The following is a 27,868-nucleotide window of genomic DNA, read 5'->3' as shown; positions in this document are numbered from 1 at the left end:
GCTTGCTGGGGTTTTAGAAGACATCTAGGGAGGAAATTAGAGCTAAATCACAGCACAGAACCCTGAGAGCCAGGACTGGTGGCTGTAACAAACTTTATGGGACTGTGGGAAACTTGGCTACACCCATGATACATGGCCACCTGATTAACTAAAATCATGCCAGACTATGGGTGTTGCCAAATCAGAAAGTGCCAGATTAGAGAGGGTCAACCTGTAGCAGAAGTCAAAGTACCTCTCCAGAATGAAGGGTGGAAAGGTGAAATGTAATGTTTAATATAGAGTGGGATTTTTCCATTGCATTTTCCCATCATGCACAGAAAAGACCGCTGGTATTCCCTGACAGAACTGTTCTTAAAAATGGTGAAGGGGAAGAAGAGGTCTTTAAAATAAGGCATTGAGTCCATGTATTTTTATTTTGCATTCACAATAGCCCACTCTTTACACCTTTTTCTCACTGAGGTCATTGCACCTTGAGTGCAGAAAATAAGGAACCATCTATGTGTACATGTATTGTATATCCAGAGAGATTTTAGTACTAAATGCTATTGGCTAGATTTTATTTTGTTTTTTGCAAGTCTGGAGAAGCAAGACTATTTCGTCCTCCACAATCCTCATTTTCTCTGGGTTTTTTTAAGCCTCCAAAGACAGGCCAGCCACATGCTTTGAGAAACAGTACTGTAGATAAATTAAGCTGCCAAATGCCGAACAGAGCACAGCATCTGAAAGAATTTTTTTAAAAATAATCAGTGAATTAAAAAAAAAGAGAGAGAGTCTACATAACTGCCTAATGTTGCATCTGTAAGATGTGATCAGAGCCACAGAAAATTTGGTTTAGTAAAGGTCAACTCCTTGTGCTATGAACAAGTGGTAAACACTTAAATTGAAAGTGATCACGATGACATTTAGTTTTCTTCAATTTTTGTAGAAATAAACATTTTTGAGTAAGCACTTAAGGCTAGGCTGAAAGCCACTGTCAAGAGGATAAAGTATTAATAATACTTGTCTGCAGTAAAGCTACCTTTCCTAACTGTGGTAAAAAAGTATCTCTAGGTAAATCATCAAAAACCAAACAATCTCTTACCCAGGCAATGTACTGTTTACTAGTACAGGCAGTCCCCGACTTATGTGGATCCGACTTATGTCGGATCCGCACTTACGAACGGGGCTTTTCTCGCCCTGGAGCTCGCGGGCGGCGGGACCGCCCAGAGCGCAGCGGTCCCGCCACCACGTCCTCCGGGGCAAGAAAAGCTGCTCCGGGTCTCCCTGGTGTGCTGGGGGGGACTCCCCAGCACAGCAGGGAGACAGGAGCAAAGCCACAGAGGCGGGGGACCCTGCCGCCTGTGCGGCTTTGCTCGGGTCTCCCTGCGGGGGACCCCGCCGCCAGTTCGGCTTTGCTCGGGTCTCCCTGCTGTGCTGGGGGGGATTCCCCCAGCACAGCAGGGAGACAGGAGCAAAGCCGCAGAGGCAGCGGGACCTCTGCGCCTCCGCGGCTTTGCTCGGGTCTCCCTGGTCTGCTGGAGGGGAGGGGGTGCAGCTAGTGCGCCCCTCCCCCCCCCCAGCAGACCAGGCTTTTGTTGCGGGACGCCTGGGGTAGAGCAGCTGGGGTGCTGCCGGGTTGGTCCTGCAGGGACCTACCCGGCAGTGCCCCAGCTGTTCTGTCCCAGGAGTCCAGATTCAGCCGCTGCTGAAACTGATCAGCGGCTGATTCCAGGAAGCCGGGGGCAGAGCAACTCTGCCTAGGGCTTCCTGTAGTCAGCCGCTGATCAGTTTCAGCAGCAGCTGAATCTGGAGCCAGTTCCGACTTACATACAAATTCAACTTAAGAACAAACCTATAGTCCCTATCTTGTACGTAACCCGGGGACTGCCTGTAATGGAATCTACCATTACTTTCCCATGGAGATGCGTCAGCGGATTTATTCCTGGTAGGGCAGTTCACAGTTGGTGGATGGAAGTCTCCTCTGAAGTAGTCTTCTATTCTGTCAAGATATTGGTAGTATATGAGATTGGTATAGTTAGAGAAGAGAGTGGTCGGTCATTTTCTATGTCCACCAATGGTAGGACAAGAAGTTATCAGCATAATCTGCAGCAAAGGAGAACTACGTTAAATATTAGAAAATGCTTTCTATCTAAAAGGATTGTTAAGGTCTGGAATAGACTTCGATGAGTCATTGAGAATTCCCCATCATTGGAAGTTTTTAAGAACAGGTGAGAGAAACCCCTGTCAGAAAAGGTCTAAGTATATTTGACCTTATCTTTTTATGATTCTGTTTGCCAAAAAACCCCAAAACAACTCTTCAAGTTGATAAGAAGGGGAGATATGTTGAATCACTCCATGATTCAAATAATGATAGGTGCAGCAAAAGTTAAGTAACTATTTATGTGAAGAAGAGTTCAATCTAACATCTAGGCTGAAACTATTACAGTAATACAAGAATCATTTATCAAATGAATAAATGTTCCCAGAGAGCTAAGAAATACGGTGCTACAAAATAGACTGTACGGGCGCAAGAGAATCCTGGCATAAATTGACATACAAATTGGTTCTATGCTACAGAAAAGAATAGATGGTTTACGACGTCAAATAGAACAAAATATATTCAGAATAGCAAGAAAGGGTTTCACTTATTCTAAGAAAGGCATGAACACAGAGAAGGAACCAGAGAAATAAATTGGAATATCATTGGAAAAGCATCACAACTAGAAATGAGCTAAAGTTGAAATATTCAGGCTATTTATGAACTTGCAGGTCCAACGTCTGATTTACTCCCTGGTGCTTTCAACTAGTGGTTGTGCTAGCTTTTTATGGAAGAGGGTACTTCTGAAAATTACAGGCCTGATTCACTGTCATATTTATTTTGTTTTTACGCCATTTAAAATCCACAAACATAAAACTGTGGTGGCTCAGGGGTGAATCAGATACCCTTCGTAATCAGGTACTATGTGGCAGTGGAGATTTATTCTTGAAATACTTCTTTTGAAAGGGGCATTCAGTCAGGTGTTGGAAATGAGCAGAGGGGAGGATGTAGGTTGAGAAAACAAATGAAAATTGCCTCACATGCAGTGATGCCCAGTTTGGGTTGATCTCAAAACATTTCATGAACAATTAATTATAATGGCTGCTCTCAGTACAAAAAGCTGGGTGGAACAATAAAAGAAAAATAATTGTATACGTATGTGGAGACTGGGATGTTAACAGAGAGAATCTGTTCTCTGTTAGAGAGACAACTTTGTAATTAGAACCACATGTTTACCTAAATACATGTAGCATGCAAAACACATCAGAATTTTGGCAAGTAGCAAAGAGATAAAACAAACTGATCAGATGGTAATAAGCTCAGACTGAAAACGATCTCTTAAGTGCCATGACGTGCAGCTAAGTTTCATTCGAATTAATCAATAATCAGTCATCTGGAACAGATGCAAACACGTGGACACAAGAACCATGTGTTCATTTATAACTCTGATGAGCTGAACAGAGAGTATCTGAAGTCAAACTGTTATTCCAAAAAGGTATTTTTTAGTCCACAGATGCCTCTAAATGCCATCTAGACTGGAAGGATACCTTGGAAGAGAAATAATTTAATCAGCATTTCAGCAACTGAATCTTGAAGTGTCAACTTGCTGTTAGTTAACCTAATTTGACGGTTGCAGCAGCAGGAAAAAAACTTTTTAACTATTGAAAAATTGTTTATCCTTTGCATGAAGTAAACTGTCTCTGGAGGTAGCCATGTTAGTCTGTAACTTTCAAAACAATGAGTAGTCCTATGGCACTTTAGAGACTAATAAATATATTCTATCATAAACTTTCATGGGTAAAACCCACTTCATCAGAGGAGTTGGATGAGGATGAAGTAAACTGCTATTTTAGTGCATCTCTTTATAATAAGGCATCTTGCTAAGCATTAAGTTCTGTGTTTTGTGTGCATAGTAATATAGTGTAAGGGAACTAAATTGTGTGTAGACATATTTTATTTTGCAATCCACACTGGATTATTTTAAATTGTGGCTCTATCTCTTCTACTTTGTTTTCTGTGATTTGATTAATCCCACTGCTAGTGCTAATGTTAAATTAGGAATGCATGCAGAAGTTGGCAGCTTTTGTAGCAAAATATATCTGTTCTTGCCTGAAATATTAAAAAGTCACAGTTACTTTTGCAAAAACTAAAAAGCACAGTTTATTTGAGACAAATTGTGTGAAGAACAGAAAATTATGGAATGCGCACTATTAAGGTATTATAGTGTATTATAGTGTAGACCAGTGTTTCTCAACCAGTGGTATGAGTGCCCTTAGGGGTACTTGAGAGAAGCCTGGGGAGCACGTCAACACAACTGAAATTTGGAGAAAACTGAGTTTTTGTTTTAAGTTCTACAGTGCTTTATTATTTTTGTACTTTTTAAACCCAAAAATTTCATCACCTGCCCAGCTATGATTAAGTGATTTAAACAAATGTGTTACAATGGTAGAAAAAATGGTTGTGTGTCTAAAAACTGTAAGTACTGGGGGTATTATCATATTTTTTTTTTAAAAAGGGGTACTTTATTAAAAAAAAAGTTGAGAAACACTGGTGTAGCCTGCTTCATCTGTTATATATTTCAGAGTTTGGTTGTGCCAGGAAAATGGGATGTGCCTGGAATGGGATTGCTTTTTCATAAAACCGTACAGAAAAGAGACAGAATCACCAGGCAGTTGAAAGGGGCTGGCAGGGGATGTGCCTCCCTCCCTCATCGGAGACTGCTCCAATCCCAAGCCTCCTACCCTCCAGGTGCCCTTTAGGGAAGGCAGGGGGTGTGAAGCCCTCCCCCCATCTGGATTCGTAAGGGAATATTGCTGGCTGTTCCCCTTCATCAGGAAGCAAAGGGGAAGTGCACAGTTTGCTGTATTCCTCTCTCTGGCTGGGGAGCACAGAGACCAGATAAACCTGGACCTGTCCTAGCCAGAGGACATGCATCCCTCCCCTGGCTGTGCCTGCTGTAGCTGCAGTGTCAATGTAGAGGTCCTTTTCACCTGGCTTCAAGCTGCTGCGGTGAGAGAGGTCTGGGATAGTCCTCTCTCCCTGGGGCAGCCTGCAGACTGAACCCCTCATCCTCAGCCCCAGCCCAGAGCAATGATTTAAAGGAAGTATGGACATTTTCATTTTATTTTCCACAAACAAAAATCAATTGAATTAAGGACCTGAGCAATGCCAGGTAAATCTTCTAGTATAGTGTAATAATGTAGTCTATTGTCAGAGTGACAGGGTGCAACTTAAAGTAGATTCTTAGTTAATTACTCACATGTTCTCTGGCGCCCTCAGGTGGTGTTGCCCTCCTGTGTCTTTGTTCTCTTTGTGAATCTTTGATCCCTGGTCTATATTAGGACTTTATTTCAAAATAACCCTCCCCCCCCCTATCAAATTTGTAAGTGGAGCATCCACAATACCAATGAGACATGGATTTAGAAATCTGTACTGATTTTTATCAAGAGTAACACTAATTCTGAGAGAGTTATTTTGAAACAATAGTGGTGTGGATACTCCGGTGTTGCTATTTTGAAATAACTACTCCCCAGAGTAATTTGAACTAATTACTCCCCAATGCTTCCCGGGGCTCTAAGTGCGAGATAGTGTGTCCACATTAACGGAGCCTGTTTCAGACTAATTTCAAGGCTTTCCCGTATTGTGGACACACTAGATTGAATTTGTGAAATTGGGAGTTAAGTCAAATGTGCTAATTTTGAAATAGTTTCCTAGTGTAGGTATGGTCTGATAGAGCTATTGTAGCTCAAAGGTCTGAGCCATTATATTTTCTTCCTCACTGACAGAACCATTTTCAGCCTAGTGTGTGCATCCACGTTTAGTGTCCTGCACTCAGCAGATAGATTCCAATCACTTTTCATAGACTCATAGACTCATAGACTTTAAGGTCAGAAGGGACCATTATGATCATCTAGTCTGACCCCCTGCAAAGTGCAGGCCACAAAATCTCACCCACCCCTCCTAGAATAATCCTCTCACCTATATCTCAGATATTGAAGCCTTCAAATACTTTGAAGACCCCAAGATGCAGAGAATCCTCTAGTTGTGATCTGTACCCCATGCTACAGAGGAAGGCGAAAAACCTCCAGGGCCTCTGCCAATCTACCCTGGAGGAAAATTCCTTCCCGACCCCAAATATGGTGATCAGCTAAACCCTGAGCATGTGGGCAAGACTCACCAGCCAGACACCCAAAAAGTTCTCTATAGTAACTCCTATCATCCCTCCATTGACCTATTTCCCACTGATAACGAATGGTCAATTAGTTACCAAGATCATGTTATCTCATCAAACCATCCCCTTCATAAACCCATCTAGTTTTCATAGCAATTATGTGTGATATTATCCTTTGCTGCTGCTCTTATTTGTTAATTGTATTACATTGAGGTGAGCATCATCTGCTTGTGGAATTTGCTCCCAGCTTTGTTATCAGCTTTTTGGACTCATCAGCTCTGGCTGAGTTGAGGACTTCCTTGCAAATCCAATTAATTAAAAGTTCGGACCAGATTGGTGCGGTCACAGGAAATAATTGTCAGAATTCTTCCCAGACCCTGCACATCCTGCATGGGATGACTGTCCTCTGGATACTGAGAAGATCATTAGCCATTCTTACAGCCATTCTGACACCTGATTATCTGGATGAGGTAGTTGGATATGGTGATAAAGCACCCACCTCCATATTGGTATTCTGGAACCACTATTCTGTCTATCCCAAGATATGGGTTCAGCGGACATGAACTAGTGAGGTTTGGTTACACATTGCAGTAATACTCAGCAGTAGGATGTGACTTCTATTTCACACCCATGTGTTGCACTCTGACTGGTATGTGTAGACCCGGATGGTGTATACAAAAAAGTTTTCTATTTCCTATTAACAAAACACTGGATGGTGTGCTATTACTGCACTGGGTAGACAAGCTCACATGTGCTAACATACATAGTGTTGCCTGATTTTTAGAGAATGCATTAATTATATTGATTACTTAAGAATCCTTGCTTTGAGGATTGACAAGTACTTGCCCCAAGATCAGGCCCAGTATTATGTAAATCATTATGTTATTGGGAATCCCGATGTGTACAGTTGCAACCCTCACACTATACGAACTCTCTTATATTGGGAGGGGTTGCAAGTGCTTTGGAGGATAGGGTCATAATTCAACATGATCTGGACAAACTGAAGAAATGGTCTGAGGTAAATAGGAAGAAGTTTAATAAGGACAAATGCAAAGTACTCCACTTAGGAAGAAACAATCAGTCTCACACATACAGAATGGGAAGCGACTGTCTAGGAAGGAGTACTGCAAAAAGGATTCTAGGGATCATAGCGGACCACAAGTTAAATATGAGTCAACAGTGTAACGCTGTTGCTAAAAAAAGCAAACATGATTGTGGGCTGCATTAACAGGAGTGTTGTGAGCAAGACATGAGAAGTCATTCTTCTGCTCTACTCTGAGCTGATTAGGCCTCAGTTGGAGTACTGTGTCCAGTTCAGGGCACCACATTTCAAGAAAGATGTCTAGAAATTGGAGAAGGTCCAGAGAAGAGCAACAAGAATGATTAAAGGTCTAGAGAAGATGAGCTATGAGGAAAGACTGAAAGAATTGGGTTTGTTTAGTTTGGAAAAGAGAAGACTGAAAGGGGACATGATAGTGGTTTTCAAGTGCCTAAAAGGGTGTTACAAGGAGGAGGGAGAAAAATTGCAATGGGATTAAACTGCAGCAAGGGAAGTTTAAGTTGGACATTAGGAAAAACTTCCTAACTGTCAGGGTGGTTAAACAGTGGAATAAAATGCCTAGTAAGGTTGTGGAATCTCCATCTCTGGTGATATTTAAGAATAGGTTAGATAAATGTCTATCAGGGATGGTCTAGACAGTGCTTGGTTCTGCCGTGAGGGCAGGGGACTGGACTCGATGACCTCTCGAGATCCCTTCCAGTTCTAGTGTTCTATGATTCTATGATATTGACAAATATAGCTTATTAATACTTTGTCCTAGCTTAACATACAGGATTGCCTGTAGGTCTGTTGTGTAACAGTCAAAATGTACTCTAATATAAGTCTATAACTCTATTATAAGAAAATATCTATAGGCTAGCAAGTAGGCTAGTCTTCGATATATCCCATGCACCAATAACCTGCACCAGTTTGTTGCCACTTCTGTATTTGACTCATATACTTGTCATGTCAGAATTTCCCCTTAAACTCTATTTTCAGGTTCTCAGGGAGTTGGGGTTCTCTGTTGGGCCATTTATCTGTGCAAAGTTGCTAACTTGCTGTAGCTAATGTCTTACAGTATACAAGCCTATAGGTTTCTTGCATTACAGCTGAATAAAACACAAAGCAGAATGTAATGCGAACCAGTGAATATAATAAAGGCAAACTAGACCACTGGGCTACAATAGATAAGAAGCCAGAGCAACTTAAGTGTTCAGTGAATAGCAAAATACCATAGTGAGTTCAATGGGACTGTGATACTCATGTGAGTAAAGGTTTTAGGATCTGGTCTTTCCAGAGTGGTTAATCATGGTGAATTTATTTTCTGCCTAATGGATAAATGCTAGCTAGAAACTGGGTTATAGTCATGGCCAACAGCCTCCAGCCTGGACCTGAAAACATTTGTCCTCACTGCAACAGAACTTGTGATTCAAGGATCGGCCTTATCAGCCACCTGAGGAGCTGCCACTCCCATGAAAGATGATCATACTCAGCAATGAGTGATCACTCATCATCATCTGATGCTAGATTAATAATTACTGTGTCCTGTTACAATCAGAAAAGATGGTCTTCTGTTTCTCTTTCTAGCCTCCATTGTCATCCAGAAGTGGTGGTGTCACATGGACCCTTGTTTGGATGGAGAGGACTGTAAGGTGCTACCAGACTATTCAGGTTGGTCTTGCAGCAGTGGAAATAAAGTCAAAACCACGAAGGCAAGTACAGAGACAGTGTATATTTGAACGGTATGCAGTGTTGTTGTTGTAGCCGCGTTGGTCCCAGGATGTTAGAGCAACAAGGTTCAGTGAAGTGATTTTTGTTTTTGAACTAATGTCAGTGGATTAAAGACAAGCTTCTGAGCGTACACAGAGCTCTGATCCACGTAACCTTAAAATTTGCGTCTCTCACCAACAGATGTTGGTCCAATAAAAGATATTCCCTCTCTCCCTTGTTTCTCTGTATTTAAAGATGATGGTTGAATGACCGCATGTGCTCATTTCCATTGCCCTCTGCCCTGCCAGTGTTAGCATCAACCTCACCATCTCCAATATTGAATTGGTTTTTTTAAAACAGTGATGTGGGTGATAGTATCTTCACAGGGAGCAAAGGCCATGTCATCACTCCATGGAAGCTGGATGCTGCTGCAATCTATCTTCCAGAGTTTGATTTAGCAAGTCTAGTTAAGACTTGCTAAATTGAACTCAGAGGGCACCCCCATTTGTGTCTGGTATGCCTTCTCTTGCCAGGAGCAGGGGAAGCTGATGGAAGCATTTGCTGCTGTCGGCCTCCTGCTGTAGGATAGTAATAGAAATGTAGCCGTGTTAGTCTGTAGCATTTTGCTCCTGCTGTAGGGACGCTGCAAGCTCAGCATAAGGTAAGCCGACTCCAGCTACATATTCTACGTAGCAGGAGTTAACATACCTTCAACGAAGCTGCCGGGTCTAGTGTAGACCTGGCCTAAGATGCTGGATCTGAGCTGAAGAACAAATACTCCTCTCTCCAGCAGCTAGCTTGGTTAAATTAGCTAGGTGCTAGAGTGAGCTGGGGGAGGGGAGAGTTTGGGCTTGCACATCCCTAGCACCTTCTTCATTCACTATGGAGGAAGGGCTAGGATCAGTATTCTCTGTAAGCTGTGTGCCTGTGCAGCCATTCAAGAGAGATTTAAATGCCAACCAGCTGACTAGCAGAGTATCCACAGCTGGGTTTCTCCTGTTTCTACTGGTGGTGCACATTCACACGTGCATTGGTGCACATAAAATTATTCCCCACAGGGATGGAAAAGATTAGAGGGAACCTTGGCTAGGATCTAGAGATGTTAAATCCCAGTTAATCAGTTAACCGATTAAACGTTCGGTTCACCTCATGTTTAACAGGTTAACTGACAATGCAGGATCTGGGCTGGGGACTGCTCTAGCCCTGATGGAGCAGCACCAAGCCTCATGGGGTTGCTGGCTCCCAGACCAATGCTGGGGCTGGGGCTGGGGCTGCTCCAGCCCCTACTGGTTACCAGTTAACCGGAACCAGTAAACCTTTCACATCCCTACTAGGATCTTTATAGTGGGTTATCACATGGCTAGCTCTGCCTCAAACTCCAGTCTTTCCAGAGAGATGAGTTTTGCACTATATGGGGGATACGTATCCCCTGCACGGTCTCCCCAAAATCCTGCCCTTTCATCCCTTTTCAGCAGGATTCATCCTGCCATACAACAGGAGAAGGATTTGTCCCTTCCAGCAGGGGTTGGCCTGTCCGAAGGACACACGGCCGAGCATGTCTAATTCATAGAATCATAGAACACTAGAGCTGGAAGGGACCTTGAGAGGTCGTCAAGTCCAATCCCCTGCCCTCACGGCAGGACCAAGCACTGTCTAGATCATCCCTGATAGATGTCTATCTAACCTGCTCTGAAATATCTCCAGAGATCACAACCGCCCTAGGCAATTTATTCCAGTGTTTGACCACCCTGACAGTTAGGCACTTTTTCCTGATGTCCAACCTAAGTCTCCCTTGCTGCAGTTTAAGCCCATTGCTTCTTGTCCTGTCGGCAGAGGTCAAGGAGAACAATTTTTCTTCCTCCTCCTTGTGACACCCTTTTAAGTACTTTAAAAGCCATTGTCATGTCCCCTCTCAGTCTTCTCTTTTTAAACTAAACAAGCCCAATTCTTTTAGTCTTCCATCCTAGGTCATGTTTTGACCTTTAGTCATTTCTGGTGCTCTTCTGTGGACATGTGCCTGGCAGTGTTGAGAGAGTCATTATCCATGGGCAAATATTCAGTCAAACATGCCCACAACATAAACCAGGCAGCTGAGAACAGTTTCCTAAAGGTCTGTGTGTGTGTGTGTGTGTGTGTGTGTGTGTGTGTGTGTGTGTTTTGTAAGGAGGGACAGCACATTTGTAATGATGGGTACGTCTAGACTACAGGCTTTTGTCGACAAAGGCTTTGTCGACAGATACTGTCGACAAAGCCTCTGTCGACAAAGAGCATCTAGACTACATCCAGTTCTGTCGACAAAGCAAGCCGCTTTGTCGACATGAGAGTGTAGACGCAAAGGACAGTGTAGATGCAATAACGCCTTCTATCAACAGAACTCTGTCGACAAAAGGCGTTATTCCTCGTAGAATGAGGTTTATTGCCGTCGACAAAACTGCCAAGTTCTGTCGATGTTATGTCGATGCAGGTATAGTTTTATTGACAAAAGGGTGGTTCATGACCTTGATTTGCAAAATGTGAATGTAGGGACAAGATCTTCACAAGGGGCTGACTAACATTTGGTTCTTGACTAGAGATCAGAACAAGTGACCTGCTTTTGAAGGTGTGGAGACTCCACACTGATTTCCAGTGTCACTCTGCCCAGTGACTTAGGCTCATAATTATGGACCTACTTTTTGTAATGTCTTGGACAAGGTCTTCATTTTGAAGGCCAGCTTCCTGTCTAATGACCACCGAAAGTACAAATCTCTCATCCCTCTGACTGCTTAACAAGCTAAAAGTATTTCAAGAAGCTAAGATTTGGCAACTCATGATGGGCTGGATGTTTAAATACCTCTTGAAAATAGCATTCCACAACCCTGTAGAGATAAATGGTTAGCGTTGGAGTCCCTCCCTCCACCTCTTCAAATTGAGAAAGGATTCAGCTGTTTGTTATGAATTAATAAGCAAATATTATTGCCAGATTCCATTTGGTAATGACTGTTTGAAAGACTATAACAAATTATATATTAGATCAGAAAAAATTAAATATATCAGGCAACTGTTATGTGATCCTGTGAGTAATCATTTAACAACCCAGATCCCATGGTGATAGGCTAACTCAATACACAAGGAGAGAGATGTAATTCATAGTTTGAAAACTGCTGGGCTGTGTCTAGACTGGCAAGTTTTTTCACAAAAGAAAAACTTGCCAGCTGTCTGCACTGGGCACTTGAATTTCTGCAAGAACACTGACGATCTCATGTAAGAAATCAGTGCTTCTTGCGGAAATACTGTGCTGCTCCCGTTCGGGCAAAAGTCCTTTTGCGCAAAAGAGCCAGTGTAGACAGCTCAGATTTGTTTTCTGCAAAAAAGCCCCGATCTCGAAAATGGCAATTGGGGCTTTTTTGAGGAAAGGTGCGTCTAGATTGGCACGGACGCTTTTCCACAAAAAGTGCTTTTGCGGAAAAGCATCCGTGCCAATCTAGACGCTCTTTTCCGCAAATGCTTTTAACGGAAAACTTTTCCGTTAAAAGCATTTGTGGAAAATCATGCCAGTCTAGACATAGCCCTGCTGTTTTCAAAGTTACAGTAATGGATAAAAGTTAATATTTATGTAATACTATCATCATGATAAAATATATAAATCATGCCGTACCCCTTTCTCCTGCAGCGTACAGTCTACAGCACAGGTCTTGCAATTAACAGTCCACATGTACAAAGCATTGCCAGTTTTAGGACTGGGGAGTATGGATCCATTCCTGTGAGTTGCTAAGCATTTGCCCCAAACTGATTTTCTTCCATGTGTGTTAAAGTTAGTAGAAGTGGGGCGCCCTCTACCTCTCATGGGATCAGGCACCAAGTTAGCTGTAGATGGGGGAGAGAACTTCAAACAAAGGAGTGAGCTGGAGAAAGTAGAAACTGTATATAGGAAGTAATAGAACTACTCCCATACACGTGTGTGGGGGATGTAGCTCCGGGTATCTAGAACAGGGGTGGGTAACCTCAGGCCCAGGAGCCAGATGCGGCCCCTGGTTTCCCTGGATCTAGCCCCCAAGGTTTAGGGCTCCCCTCCCGCATTGGGGAGCATATACTGGCACTCCAGCACTCTCCCAACCCACAACAGGACTGGAGCACACAAAATCTACTAGCCTAGGCCCCCCTAATCTCTGGTGTGCAAGGGGAATGTGGGGAGTGTCTTTCTCCTCAGCTGGGGGCCACGACACTGAGAATTTTTGTTTTGTTTTGTATTTTGTTTCTCACTTGTGTGCGGCCCCTGACTGATTTTTTCTGCAGGTCAGTGGCCCCTGGCCCAAAAAAGGTTCTCCACCCCGATCTAGAAAAAGGCAAGTTAAAATAACTTTTAAAAATGAAGCAAGAGTTAGGTGTACTCCATCCCTTGAACAAATGAACAAAGGAAAGGGGTTAAAAGGCCAAACTAGGACCTTTGCAAGGATTAATAGCATGAGGCCTGGTGCTGCAAGCATTTACACATTTGCTTGACTTTGCTCCCATTGATTTCAGTGGGCCTGACCATGCACCAGAATGAAACTTCTTGTGTTTGAAGGGCCTGCCTCATAACCAGGGAAAAGAGGCACCAGTAAACTGTCATGGGACAAATTCAGTACACTCCATTTATGTCATCCCCAAAATAAAATGCCCTGCAACCAGCAAACTAGAGAATAGGCTAAGCATTGTGGTGGCCTTGGGAATGTCTTCAGAAAGGCAGAGTGAGGCAAATTGTTCTGCCTCCAGTGAGAGTTGTATGAGTTCCTGGATCCCAGTGGGGTTGGATAGGTCTAACTGAGGGCAGGGATTATCCCTGAGAAAGCATTTAATTGAAAGGGTATGCAAATAACAGGTGCATATTACTTGTTCTAGCGTATTTTAAACACAAGAAAAATGTTCTTTGTAAAATGCAGCAAGAGGGGAAAAAAATCTTGTTTTCTTAAACAGGCAAACAACCGAATTCATACTGACAGACACCTATAGACAGGAATACAAAGATATGGGTATATTGGGATTCTCTCTGTACTGCATACATGCTTTTTCCTCACCCCCCCCCCCCGCACTTTGGAATTCTCTACCCCACTCCTTTTGGATGGTAAACTCAGAATTGGGACTGTGAGTTGAGAGGATGGTGCCCTTAAAAGATTTCAGTATATCTTGCCACTAAAGGCTTGTGTTAAACATTCCCCAAGGTCATAGATTCCCCGGCCTTGGATTGGTATTGCTGCCACCATCCACATCCCTCTGAAAAACTCAGAAAGGTGCATTTAGGAATTTCTTCCTATGAGGTACCATCAAGCTCTTTTAACCCTCCCTCTGGAGAGAGCTTGAAAACTGTAATTTCTCTTACTAGTTGAGAAAACACACATGGTGAAACATTAATTGTTGCTAGGTTTTACAAAGCCGCTGAAAACAAACAAAAGGATTAAAACACATAGAATTGCTTCCCTGGGATTCAGCTTGGAAAGTTACTATATAAGGGGGTAGTTATACGTGCTCAGCACAGAGAAGTCCAACAACCCGAAAATAAACTGATTGCTTCTGACTATATAATTAATCCCTGTTCTACTCACATATCTATAGTTTCAAGATTTAGTCCTTCCCTAGGCATCAATGTCACTGGATTCTCCATAGTTGGCTCCCTGGATATTTCATGACCTCCCAGGCTTTGCGCTGTCCACACAAAAGGAGCAGGAAAATCACTCTTCTAATTCAAAAACTCACTCTGTTTCCATTGGCTCTCCTGGCCTCTTACCAAGTCACTTCCTGCTTCTCTTGGGCAGTAGTTTCCAAGCTTTTTTTTTATACCGGGGACTGGCAAAACGATTCACAAACTTTTTGGTAGACTGGTAACATTTTATTTACATATTTGCATATTCATTATGCAAATAAAATGTTACTGGTCTGCCAAAAGCCCTGGTTTTCAGAGCTCCCCCCAAGTGCCAGTCCCCCACCCCTCTAATACTCCCCAGTGCCAACCACTGACCCCAGAGTCCCCTGCATTGACTCCCCTAGAGCCTTTCCCAGCGCCAGCCCCCAGTCCCCAATATTAGCCCCATCTCCTGAGATCCCCAGTGCCAGCCCTACCCCCATAGCCCCTCCACTACTAGCCCTGTCCCACAGCCTCCCAGTGCCTGCTCCCCACCCTGAATTCCCCAGTGCTCCCCAGTGTCAGCCCCCAACCCGTTAGAGCTCCCTAGTACTAGCCCTGCCTCCAGAGCTTCCCAGTATTAGCTTTGCCCCCAGAGCTCCCCAGTGCCACCTCCTGCCTCTTAGAGCTCCTACCTCCAGAGTCCCCCAGCCCCACCCCTCTTACCTAGCCTTGCATGTCTCCCAGCCGCCAGTTGAGCGCTGCTGCCTAGGTCACAGCTGCTATAAGGCTGCTGTGCCGGGCTCCTCACAGCCTCCCGCCACTCAGCAAAGTGCTCTTCCGTGTCTGAGAAGAGACTCTGCCCCTGCCTGGTGCTGATGGCTAAGAGGTGGTGCAGCACACATCTCTCCTACAGAAGTCTGTGGCCCGGCAGCAGGCCGTGGACTGGCATTTGGGAACCACTGCTCCAGGGTATTCTCTAGGACCCACTGTCTAGGGTTTTAACCCTTACGGTTAAAACAACGAGGATTAGGTCTCAAGAGTTAACCGCCGCAAAATGACTGAACGGATGGAATGTCCAGCAACGTGTATTTCCTTCCCTCCCACGTCATCAGAGCACGTCTAGCATCCGGCACAGTAGGGACCCGAATTCTGACTCGGGGCTTTGGGCACTGCTGGAATATAAACACAAAGATGAATAATAGCAAGCATTATGTTTAAATGGCATCTATGAGGGATTCCAGGCTTGAACAGATGATGGGCTACACTTCATTCTGGGTGCAAGCCCACAGCCTTTTCAAAAGGAAGGCTACTCCCTGAGGATATGTCTAGACTACGGGGTTTTGTCGACAAAAGTGGACTTTTGTCAACAAAACTATACCTGCGTCTACACTGCCGCCGAGTTCTGTCGACATAACATCGACAGAACTCAACAGTTTTGTCGACGGCGGTAAACCTCATTCTACGAGGAATAATGCCTTTTGTCGACAGAGTTCTGCTGATGGAAGGCGTTATTGCATCTACACGGTCCTTTGCGTCCACACTCTCATGTCGACAAAGCAGCTTGCTTTGTCGACAGAACTGGATGTAGTCTAGATGCTCTTTGTCGACAGAAGTTTTGTCGACAGTATCTGTCAACAAAGCCTCTGTCGACAAAAGCCTGTAGTCTAGACGTACCCTGAGTTGCCCAGCAACATGCATTTCTTATTGCTGTATGAAGTCTGTGCGAGAGCATTGCTGCTTTGTGGCTGTTTTGTTTGGTGTATTTTGCAGGTGGGCAATGCAGACAGGTTAGTACGTATCTTCTGCCTTCCTTGGATTTTCTGCCCCATGCAGGCCTTTCTGCTTTTATCTGTGGTCCTGCACTCCTTGATGAGTCAGTAAACCTATGAGGTGGGAATATAAATGTCAGTGTTAAATCCCCAGGAGTAGTGACATTTCATTTAACACTTCAAGAAGACAAAGGCTCATAATACTGTGTTTCCCAAGTCAGCACGATACTATCCCTGCCACTTGGGAATAATTCTCAAATCATAAAACTTTATTAATGCAAGCAAGACTGACTGGAAAGGTTTAGAACATTTTATGTCCTTTATTAATCTTAAGCATATACAATAAATTAATTTGTTTATCCGCTTCCAGCTATCACATGTGGGACTGTTACAAAAAGTTACGAAGTCTGGCACTGAAGTTTCTATATACAGTAGTAGTGTAGAGGATGTATGTCTTACACTAGAAGATTCGACTGTAAAATAAGCAGGTTAATTTTACAGTCATTACTTAATTCTTCTCCCATGGGGCATTACAGATTGAATTGATTCCTTTTTGAAGCCTGTTAGATCTTGGTCTCGGTGATAATTGATGGCAGTGCATTCCACGGGTTAATTATTCATTGCAGAAAGAAAGTTCCTTTGATGACTTTTAACATTGGCTTTTCAATTTCATCAAATAGTAGACAGACATGCAGTCTGAGACACTCACATTTACTGTGCATTTATAGAGGCAGTTACAATGACTATTCAGGGATGCTGAAAAACAAAATGCTTCTTCTAGGACTAATTGTCTTGTGAAGCCAAATAAAAACTAAGGTTACATCTACACTGCAACAGGCATACGGATCTTGTGCAAAAAAGGGGTTTTTGCACAAAATGGAAGCAGCTACACTGCTTCTCTTTGCGCAAAAACCCCTTGCACAAAAAGAAATGGCAGAAATATGCTAATGAGATGAGAACTTATGCTAATGAGTCCCTCATTAGCATATTTTCTGCCGCAAAAACTCGCAGTGTAGACGTTGCCTAAGTGAATACTTTCTACTCTTGTTTATATCCACTGAGGAAAGCAAATCAACAGCTGTTTTAAAATGCATTTTAGCTGCAGGTTTAGAAGCTAGATTTTGATCTGATTAATTGCTGACCAACTATGAAATGATGGTTTGCTGGAAAACCTAATTGAGTACTCTAATAAGTGTGTGTGAAACTAGAAGCATTGCATGTAAAAACAGAAATGCTTGTCTTGGCAGAAGCAGCATTCTCAAGTCAGGTTTAATCTTCTCTGAACTCCGGTATCCACTTTGCCCCCAATGTCTCTGATATCATTGTACTTCTTGAGTCTGATTCCTATGCCTATGTATTGGTCCATCTCCCTGTCTGAAAACACCGTGTTTGCCACTGCTTCAGATCCAATTCCTCTGACCTCCTGAATATCTTCATTTTCTGGGCTATTTTAACTCCCTTCTCCATGGTCTTCTCAAGTGGTAGCTCTCCAGCATTGGAGATGTTTGCTGTTTCTCACAGAGATATAGGCGCATGCCTACCTTGACTCATAGAATCATAGGAATGTAGAACTGGAAGGGACCTCGAGAGGCCATCTAGTCCAAGACTTAGTATTAGCTAGCTAGACCATCCTTGACAAACCATCCTTGACAGATGTTTGTCTACCACGTTCTTTAAAACCTTTAATGATGGAGGTTTCACAATCACCCTATGTAACTTGTTCTAGTGCTTAACTACACTTAGTTAGAAAGTCTTTCCTAATGTCTACCCTAAATTGCCCTTGCTGCAATTTAAGCCCATTGCTTCTTGTCCTATCGTTTGTGATTAAGGAGAGCAATTTAACACCCTCCTCTTATATAATTTAAGACTATGTCCCCTCTTTCATCATTTCATCATTTTTAATAATTTTTTTTACATCCTCTGGACTTTCTCCAATTTGTTCACATTATCCTCAAACTGTGCTCGGCAGAACTGGACACAGTACTTCAGGAGAGCCTTATCGCGGCTGAGCAGAGTGGAAGAATTACTTCTCATGTCTTTCTTACAACACTTGCTAATTCATCCCAGAATGGCATTCTCTTTTTTTGCAGCAGTGTTACATTGTTAACACATATTTAGTTTGTGATCCATATTTGATTTGTGGATAAAATTACATTTTTTTTACATAAAAAAATTGGATTTTGTTTAATTTTTTTAAATTTAAATCAGATTTTTATTTTTTTAAAATCGACAATAAAATACAAAACTTTTCCTTTAAAAATCACCGTTACACTTAAATCTCATCACAAAAATGCTAGAACTACACATACAGTCTCATAAAAAATGAATTAATGGCTGTAGTCTGTCCAGCCTAACAACCAGCTCGTGCTTCTTGAAAGTTCTGGACTTTCAGTTTCTGTTTCTTCGCAGACTAACGCATGCAGAGACAGACACTGGGTCCGTCTAGAATACAGGCTTTTGTTGACAGAAGTTTTGTCGACAAAGCTTCTGTCGACAAAGAGTGTCTAGACTACATCGGACAGTGTAGATGCAATAACGCCTTCTCTCGACAGAACTCTGTTGACAAAAGGCGTTACTCGTAGAATAAGGTTTACAGCCATCGACAAAACTGCTGAGTTCTGTCGACGTTATGTTGACAGAACTCAGCAGCAGTGTAGACGCAGGTATAGTTTTGTCGACAAAAGTCCACTTTTGTTGACAAAACCCTGTAGTCTAGACACACCCTGACTGGATAGGGTTGTTTTTGTTCTGTGCTTATGTGGTGGTGGATCTGGCCAGGCAGCTCATAGTCTAAAGACAGAGACAATATGTAGGAAAGGGTGAAGGCAGAAATGAAGGGAACAGTTGAGTTTTACTGGAAATATAAAGGGAAGACATTCTTCAGTGCACACACAACTTCCTATATTCCCCTACACTTTTCCCACAGAAAAGCTGTCAGGCTTCTGGGTGTAAAAGAGACTTTATCTGGGAATATTTTGAAGAAATTCATTCCCTGGGTAAAAAAGGAAAACAGGTCAAGTGTAAGCAGAGCAAGAGGAAGATGCAGGGCCTAGGTGCAAGAATGAAACATCACAAGGAAAACTGCTTATTGGGAGAAAATGATGTAGATGAAGATGTTGACATGTATGAACAACAATGTGAATAAACTTTGCAATGCATCTTTTGTTGAGCCTTCCTCTATGCCTTTTAGTATATGTGTGATTAAAGAAGTAAATTTTCATAACATAAGAATGGCCGTACTGGGTCAGACGAAAGGTCCATCTAGCCCAGTAGCCTTTCTGCATAGAGTGGCCAGCACCAGGTGTCCCGGAGGGGGTGGACCGAAGACAATGAGCAAGCGATTTGTCTCGTGCCATCCATCTCCAGTCTCTGGCAAACCGAGGCCAGGGATACCATTCCTACCCCCTGGCTAATAGCCTTTTATGGACCTAACCTCCATGAAATTATCTAGCTTCTCTTTAACCTCTGTTATAGTTCTAGCCTTCACAGACTCCTCTGGCAAGGAGTTCCACTGGTTGACTACGTGCTGTGTGAAGAAGAACTTATTAGTTTGCTTATTAGTTTTAAACCTGCTACCCATTAATTTCATTTGATGTGATCTAGTCAGGGGTGGCCCGTGAGCCTAGGCAGACTAGGCAGTTGCCTAGGGCACCGCCAGCCCGGGCGCCCGATGATGACACCTCGGCCATTGATGGCCGAGCAGGCGGGGGCGCTGATCTCACCTTCCACCTAGTGCGCCAGCTGCTGCAGCCGGCCTTGGGCCGCTCCTGACTCTAGTCCTTATATTATGGGAACTAATGAACAACTTTTTAAGTTGTTTATATTGGATGTTGCTAGGAAAAAAAAGCTTATCTAATTCCTTAAGGCTTGTTTAATTAGTTAGCCAGTTTTAGAATCTATCACTTAAGTATACAATACTGAAGGCTGCAGTAAGAGAAATCTAGAGCTGCTAGTTGCCTTTGTTTCATTTTCTTATTTTATATTACATAATTCATGCACCTTATTTTTGAACTTCATGTTCACAGACCATACTAATGATGCCATAAGTCTATTCCCTATTTTACTTCAGCATAACTCAAGCTTTAGTCCCATCCTATTCTTGTTTTCAGTGGGGCATACTCCAAAATTAAGTGCACCTTAAACGTTCAGTCTTAGCTTTTTTGGTAACTTGGAATCAGATCTGCATCAAAATGACAGTCAGAGGGGGGAAGATGAGAGCTAGTTGTGGAAGTTTTAAGGACATTATACATTTAATGTTCTGAGGACTTGTCTGTCAGAGTTAAACTCTTTTTTAATTTTCAAATATTATGGACAGCTATCAGCCGGCAACTCAGGAGACTGCTGCAATTGCAACTCTGAAACATTTGTATAACATTTAAGGTTTATTGTGTTTGTGTGTGTGATTTAGTTCTTACCATTCCTAATGTACCGCTGCTTGACACAGGTAATGAGTGTTGTGTACTATTTCCTAAATTAACACAAAATATACCCTCTCAGATGTTGTAAAATGGTGTACAAAGCTGTAAATTAATGTTTTAGTGATCAGATTTGCTCCATTGTTTGAAGAAATATATGAAGAAGTATTAGTGAGAAATGACTTAAATCAATGGTTTTTTTTTATTCTTTAAATTGTGATTTAAATCAAACTATGCTGCTATAACCCTCATATCCTTTTCTGCAGTACGCTTTGCTAAGCAGTCATTCCCCATTTTGTATTTGTGCAATTGATTTTTCCTTCTGCAGCATCAGACTTTTCATTTGCTCTTTTCATTCTGTTTATTTCAGACCATTCCTTCAGTTTGTCAAGAATCTCATCTTCCAAAGTGCTTGCAATCCCACCCAGCTGATATCACCTACAAACATAAGTGTATCTGTCTATACCATTATCCAAATTCCATCCTGAAACTCCACCAGTTTGCATTGCTCATGTCCAGAATCTAGTTCAAAATGACTTATGTAGGAAACGGCACGTAGACTTACTTCACTTCTCCCTAAGGGCTTTGTATCTCTTCTGTCTCTTTCCTGCCTCACACTCCATACGCCCCAATTTGCCCCTCTGAGCCCTTATACATGATAATCTTGATGATGCAAGTACCTCCAGCTCTACAGCTCATGCCTTGCAAAGCCATCTTCCTGAATCTCTGTGCCTCAGCAGTTCTCTATGGCTACGTCTAGACTGGCATGATTTTGCGGAAATACTTTTAACGGAAAAGTTTTTCCGTTAAAAGTATTTCCGCAAAAGAGCGTTTAGATTGGCAAGCATGCTTTTGTGCAAAAAGTGCTTTTGCGCAAAAGCATCTGTGCCAATCTAGACATGCTTTTGCGCAAGAAAGCTCCAATGGCCATTTTAACCATTGGGCTTTCTTGTGCAAAATATTAAGGTGCCTGTCTACACTGGCCCTCTTGTGCAAGTATTCTTGCGCAAGACGGCTTATCCCTGAGCAGGAGCATGAAAGTATTTGCGCAAGAAGCACCGATTTTGTATATTACAAAGTCAGTGCTCTTGCACAAATTCAAGCGGCCAGTGTAAACAGCTGGCAAGTTTTTGCGCAAAAGCAACCACTTTTGTGCAAAATGTTGCCAGTTTAGATGCACCCTATCTGTTTCCCCATTGATCTGAAAATACCTCTTTTCTCCTTGCCTAAAACGGCTATGTTCACTCGAACAGTGCTTTCAGTTTTTAACTTTGCAGCATAGTTTCTGGCTCTGTAAAACATTCTAGCATTTTATTTTAAAGAAAGATGCTATAGAGGATAAAGCCATAGGGGGAGGTTTTCAAAGACACAAATGGCCTGCAGGCATCTTATTCCCAGGCACAGTCAATGGGAATTAGGGTTCTAACTGTTAAAATGTGCCTTTGAAAATCTTTTCTTCTCTTACCAAATACCATTGTATTTTTTACTAATTTGAGATGTCTGGTTACGTGTAAGTTGCATGCAAATTATATGGTGAGTGTAATTTAATGGTTTCACATGTGTTCATCTAAACAATTCCTCTAAAGGAACAAAACAGTTTTATCACCGTTGCTCTGATAGTCTCTCTTTATGTAATTCTCTCTCGTCTTTTACAGGTAACACGGTAGCAAAGGATAAACTTGTGTCATTACTGGAACAATGGGATTTGCAGCTGTGTTGCTCGTCTATTTTGCATAGTCCTGTTTTTTCCTCCCTGAGAATGCTGTAGACTTTACACTCAGAACTTACAAAATTAGTGAGCCGGACAATATTTCTGTATCTGACTATGATGGAACTTCCTGGTGCAGGCATTTTTCATGCTGAACTACACACTTTTAATTAAAAAAAAAAAAAAAGAATTACGACTCTACTGAAAATACACTTTGGATTCTCCAGGATCCTACACCTGCAGGCAATTCATAGAAACATGGACTTCGGCTTCTGAGCACATCAGCTATATGACTTTATTTATTTACAGCACTGACGGCTGTGAAATCATTTGAATGATTTTTAGATCTTTCAAGTAGCTTGGGGGAAAATGGTTACATTAGAAAGAACTGACATAAATTAATTAGAAGGTACCATCTATCATGTAGTACAATGGACCAATGTAAAGCTGGTCTAAAAGCCAAATGAACCTAAGGGATAATGCTAGTAAACCACGTCTCAATGCATTTTCAGCTGTGATTTAGTAAATATCGATGCTCTATGAAGGTGAAGAAATGACTCTAGTAAATCAGTAGCATTTAGTGTATGCCATACTTTTTTACAATCTGTGCAATTATATTTATTTCCTTAGTTCTAGGTATTTTAAATTTTACTTCATAAGTGGCAGTGAGGGAATGGGGGAAGAGACTAAATCTGAAAGTAGATATAGATTTTATTGTCCTAAATAAATCTGTTCTCTAAGGGAATAACAAAGTATAAATATTCCTTGCCTCTTTGATTCCAGATACAGAAGAGAATTTAGCCATTAGCTAGAAATATTCATTCTGAGGCTTCAAAACAAGAGAAGAAACTAGAACTGCATAAGGAAGGCTTACTAGAAGAAGGGTAATTTGTTTAGATTTTCATAGCTTCAGTTGTATTCTAATAGGGTATCTCACTTAAAATTCATAAGTCCTAGATAAAAAAGATCTTCACTTTCAATTAGTTCTAGTTTATAGTGATTATAATAATTAAATGTCCAGTTTCTTGACAGACTAAATTTTCAAGCTGATATACTTTGTGACACATAATTGTTTCCTATTATTTTAGATGTATTTCATTCTGTTTTTCTTACTTGCCTGTTGCACTTTTTTGGGTCATCAGACTTCATAAATAGAACTGTAAAAGGAAGTGCAGTTGCCGCCAGTCATTTCATGGTTACATCATTTTATGGCTTAAGATGCATTGGAATAGAGGTAAATGCAGTGATGCCGACTGATATTATGCCGATGAACTGCTACTAACCCAGCTACTGAATTCATTGTTTTGCGTTATGTAAATATTACGGTAATAACATACCACTGGTTTTTTATCTATCCAGCAATGCCAAAAAATTGAGACTGTTGCACTAATTTAGTTCACTGTACACAAGCGTTCTAGTTTATAAGGAAAATACCATCAACAATGCGAGGCTGTTTAGAATAATAGTCATTAGTTTGCTTTGCTGGCGTGAGTATAAATATTCATCCAGTCCCAATCTCATTGAAGTCAATGGCAAAACTGCCTTTTGACTCCTGTGGGAGGAAGAGCAGGCCCTATATTCTCGTTTTGGTTTCTCACTTTAATTATGTACTTGATCACCGCTGGGATCATGGTGGTTATTGTATTTGTTAATAAGTAAATGAGAATTTTTCTGCTACGTGTTCTGAAAGCTGCATAGTTATTCCACTTAGTAGACTGTATCCCTCTAATGAACTCGACATTTTAATTTTTTTTCCATTGTAATTTAAGACTAAATTTAAAGAATTGCCTGAAGGATTTAAACTTTTTATGCGTGCAGTGATATAGTTTAAAGTGAAGATTGTTATTTTATATCATAGTAGCCTGCACTTGATTATTATTTATCTATTGTGGTAGGCACCGAACATATACAGAATAAAACACTGTCCCTATTTGAGAGAATCTATAATCTAACTAAAGAAAGCAGACCAAATCTGGGAGAAGGAAGTGGTGGTTATCCCTGCTTTTTAAAATAGGGACTGAAGCACAGAGGCTGGAGGGCTAGATCCACAGTGGGACTGAAGCTATAATCTCCACTAAGTCTGATTTGGAACAAAGTCAAATCCAGGTTTCCTACCTCCCAGAAGCTTACCCTAGCTATGAGGCTGTTGGGTTGTCAGGGATGAGTCTCCACTTGCTGGCCTCTGTGACTCCTTTTCTTAGGTACCTAACTTTCCCCATGCATTGTATGGGGAGGCTGGGCAGCTGTGGATTCCCTGGGCAGCAAGATGGTGAAAGTATGTCCACATGGTGCGTGCCTGATGATGGCGTGTCAAGGAGGGGCACTGCATTTCCATGTAGAATGGGTATAAAGAGCAGAATAGGATCAGCGATGAGCAACTTAGGCTAGTGAGTGGGCCGCATGAGTGGCCTCCTCCATCTCAGTGAGTCGCAGGATTGTTATAACCAAGATGGTCTCCCGGGGTAGGGTAGTTTTGCTAACGGTGCTTGCGTACCTAGCGTTTGTGGGGTGTGCTGAGTGAACTGTAGCCGCTCTTTGATTGCAAGCAGAGGGAACGCATGGCTCTCTCAGTAAATATTGTGTGTCATCAGCACGCACCTCACTTCACCTGCCCTTCATTTATGTGCATGTCACTTTAGTAAAACCAGAAGGGAAAAATATGACGTGGATGGAAACCGGCAGAATCGGGCAAATCTGCACCTGGGTAACAGTAAACAAAATGTCGCACGGGCCACACATAAAACCTCAATGGGCCACATGTGGCCCTCTGGGAGCAGGTTGCCCACCACTGGTGCAGCTGGTGAGATGCTACATTGGTGAGTAAAGACTTGCCTGAAAACTGTGGGTATAATCCTCACACGGCATTCTGTGTGCCCAAGCAATGTACAGCCCCTGTCAACAGTAGTGTCCTGCTTTCTAGCTCCAAGAACCTTTCCCTGCCCTCTTTCCCTCATGAGGGCCTTTTATTGACAGGTGTAGCTGCTTTTCACTAGTATGGAGCCAGAGCTGGTCTTAGGGGTGGGCGGTTGCTTGGGGCCACCATTTTCAAGGGGCCGCCGATAGAGCCGGTCTTATGGGTGGGCCGTGACCCTTTTCCCCCCAGGTTTCCTGACACTTTTTTTTTTTACTTGACAAATTTTTGTCCGGTATTTTTTGGAAACCATCTGGCAACCCTCTGGGCAAGCTGGGCAGTCGCCCAGGGCTGCCAGTTAGTTAGGACCAGCCCTGCATGAAGTTACATGAACCTTACATGCTGCTGCTAGTGGTGTGCAGTATAGACATAGCCAGAGAATCAGGCATGGCAAGGCTGGTGCCTATGGCCTGTTATGGATCTAGCCCATAGTGACCTGCCCAAGATCATAAACAGTCAGTCTGTAGCAGAGAAGAGAATGGAACCCATGTGGCCTGTGGCCTGGTGACCACAAGGACCATTTCCTTTCTCAGTGGATAGAAGGAAGGTAATACAATACCTTACGTACTAGACACAGCCGTCCTGAAGATCCATTTTCAAAGTCACTAATGAGGAAGAAAACAGTGACTGAAGTACACTAACACAGTGTACAACTTGCCTTCCTTGACCTTCATCCCATGAGAATGATTTTATATTCATTAAGCAGCTTTCTTTTTGAAGTATCTTAGGTAGATTTACAGCCTTTCTGGTCTCCTTGCATGTATGGTAATATATCCAGCTTTAGGTATGGTGTTGCCCCTTCTTCTAACACCAGTGACCTGTTTCTGACATCAGCAGCACCCCTCCGCTGAGTGATAGAATTCTGGGGCCTTACAAGTCAGCATCCTAGGGCAGGAAAAATCAGAGGTGCCGAGTCTGGGTGTAATTGAAATGTAACTTGCTTTATTTACCTATATGCACCAATCCTAGAACAGGGATAGTCACACGTAGCATAGGGAAATCCTCTTTTCCAGAAATTTCAGACCAGGCCCCAATGCTTGGCTCTACTCTTATCCTGAGCATTGTTGCCAAACTCTCTGGTATCTGCTACAGCATCTTTCAAAAGGAACACTCTGTTCATTCCCTCTGGGGCACCTGGCATTGGCTATTGTTGGCAGACAGGACACTGGGCTAGATGGACCTTTGATCTGACCCGGTATGGCCATCCTTATATTCTTTAAAAATGAACAATAATACAGCATTTCTTCAAAGACTAAAACCTTGCTCACACATTAAGAAAACCATGTGTAAGTCTGTGCAAGACTATGTATAATGGTGCTACCTGATGACTCTTCCTGTAACAATAGGGATCACTTTCATCACTTAGTGTAATATACCAACTTCCACACAAAACCTTTAACCTTTTTGGTGGCACACATCAATCCTCCAGAACCCTTTAGGACTCGAAGTGAGGCATGTTTTAGCCAGTAAAACTATATGGAGCTTTTGGATAGGCACAGTGTGGTTGCTTAAATTGGAATTCAGACAGACACCAGTATTAGCATATGTACTCTTGCAAAATATATAATGATATAATTAATGCCCACAAGCCAAACTGCTCAGCTCATCTGACAGATGTTGCCTGCAGCAGCATCCTCAAGCATCATGCAGGGGCGTTGATACAGGGGAGACTCAGAGGAAAGAGGGCTTCTCATTCCTGTCGCACCTGACTCCAGCACTGAGAGTATGTCTATACGACATTTTAAACTTATATCTGGGGGCCCTAGCCTTGTGGACTTGGTCAGTCCAGGGCATGCTTGAGCATCCACGCTGCATTGTAAGCCTGCCTTTACAATTGCTGCACCCAGGTCTCACAGCTGGGCACATCCACGCTGTACCATGCAGAGCTTCTGACTGGAATCTGGAGCTTGACTTGTGTCCACAGTGCAAAATGATGATTGACAGCAGGATTCTGCCCCCTCCTGTCTGTAGCAGGGCCTAGGACTGGGGAGGGCAAAAAACGGCCCATGAGCTGGATCCGGTTCGCCAGGGTTAGCCCCGGGTGGGTGGGTGCCACTATATTTACCCGTGCCTCTGCAAATACGGGCAATAGCAGCTTCTCTTGGCTACAGATCTCCGTTCCCAGCCAATGGGAGCTGCAGGAAGCAGTGTCCCCATCTGCGCCGCTTCCTGCAGCTCCCATTGGCTAGCAACAGCAATGTGCAGCCAATGGGAGCTGCCAGTGCCCATACCTGCAAAGGCACAGATAAATATAGTGGTGGCAGCCTGCCAGGGGATAACGCTGGCAAACTGCCACCATTTTATTGTCCACCCCCGGCCTAGTACCTGGGTGTAGGCCTTAGTCAGACGGAAGGGGAGCTTGAGCTCAAACTTGAATCCCAGACTGTGTGTGCAATATGTCTGCCTTAAAAAGACTTTGTTTCCTTGAGGTCAGGCCACCGCGCTGTAAAACTGGAGTATAGCTGTTCAGGCTTGGGGCTGAAGCCTTAGCTGTGGGATCATCCCCCAGCGTGGCGATGGTGCTGAGCATTCCTCAGAGTGTCGACGTGG

At 42.8% G+C, this 27,868-nt stretch overlaps 1 protein-coding gene across 2 annotated transcripts in view; it reads left to right on the top strand.

The window, feature by feature from the left end:
* Positions 1-27,368, top strand: part of TAFA4 (TAFA chemokine like family member 4) — a 163,923-nt gene extending 136,555 nt beyond the window's left edge. The window contains exons 5-6 of one of the 2 annotated variants that reach the window (XM_075938568.1): positions 8,815-8,898; positions 22,355-27,368. In XM_075938568.1, the coding sequence (XP_075794683.1) occupies positions 8,815-8,898; positions 22,355-22,467 (197 nt within the window). In that variant the 3' untranslated portion in view covers positions 22,468-27,368. Of the gene's footprint in view, positions 1-8,814; positions 8,940-22,354 lie in introns of both variants that reach the window. The other variant, XM_075938569.1, reaches the window with a different exon arrangement.
* Positions 27,369-27,868: the final 500 nt, after the last annotated feature.

Source organism: Pelodiscus sinensis, chromosome 11 (assembly GCF_049634645.1).
Source record: "Pelodiscus sinensis isolate JC-2024 chromosome 11, ASM4963464v1, whole genome shotgun sequence".
NCBI lineage: Eukaryota > Metazoa > Chordata > Testudines > Trionychidae > Pelodiscus > Pelodiscus sinensis.
The sequence above is the reverse complement of the archived record's forward strand: the minus strand, read 5'-3'. Positions and strand labels throughout refer to the sequence as shown.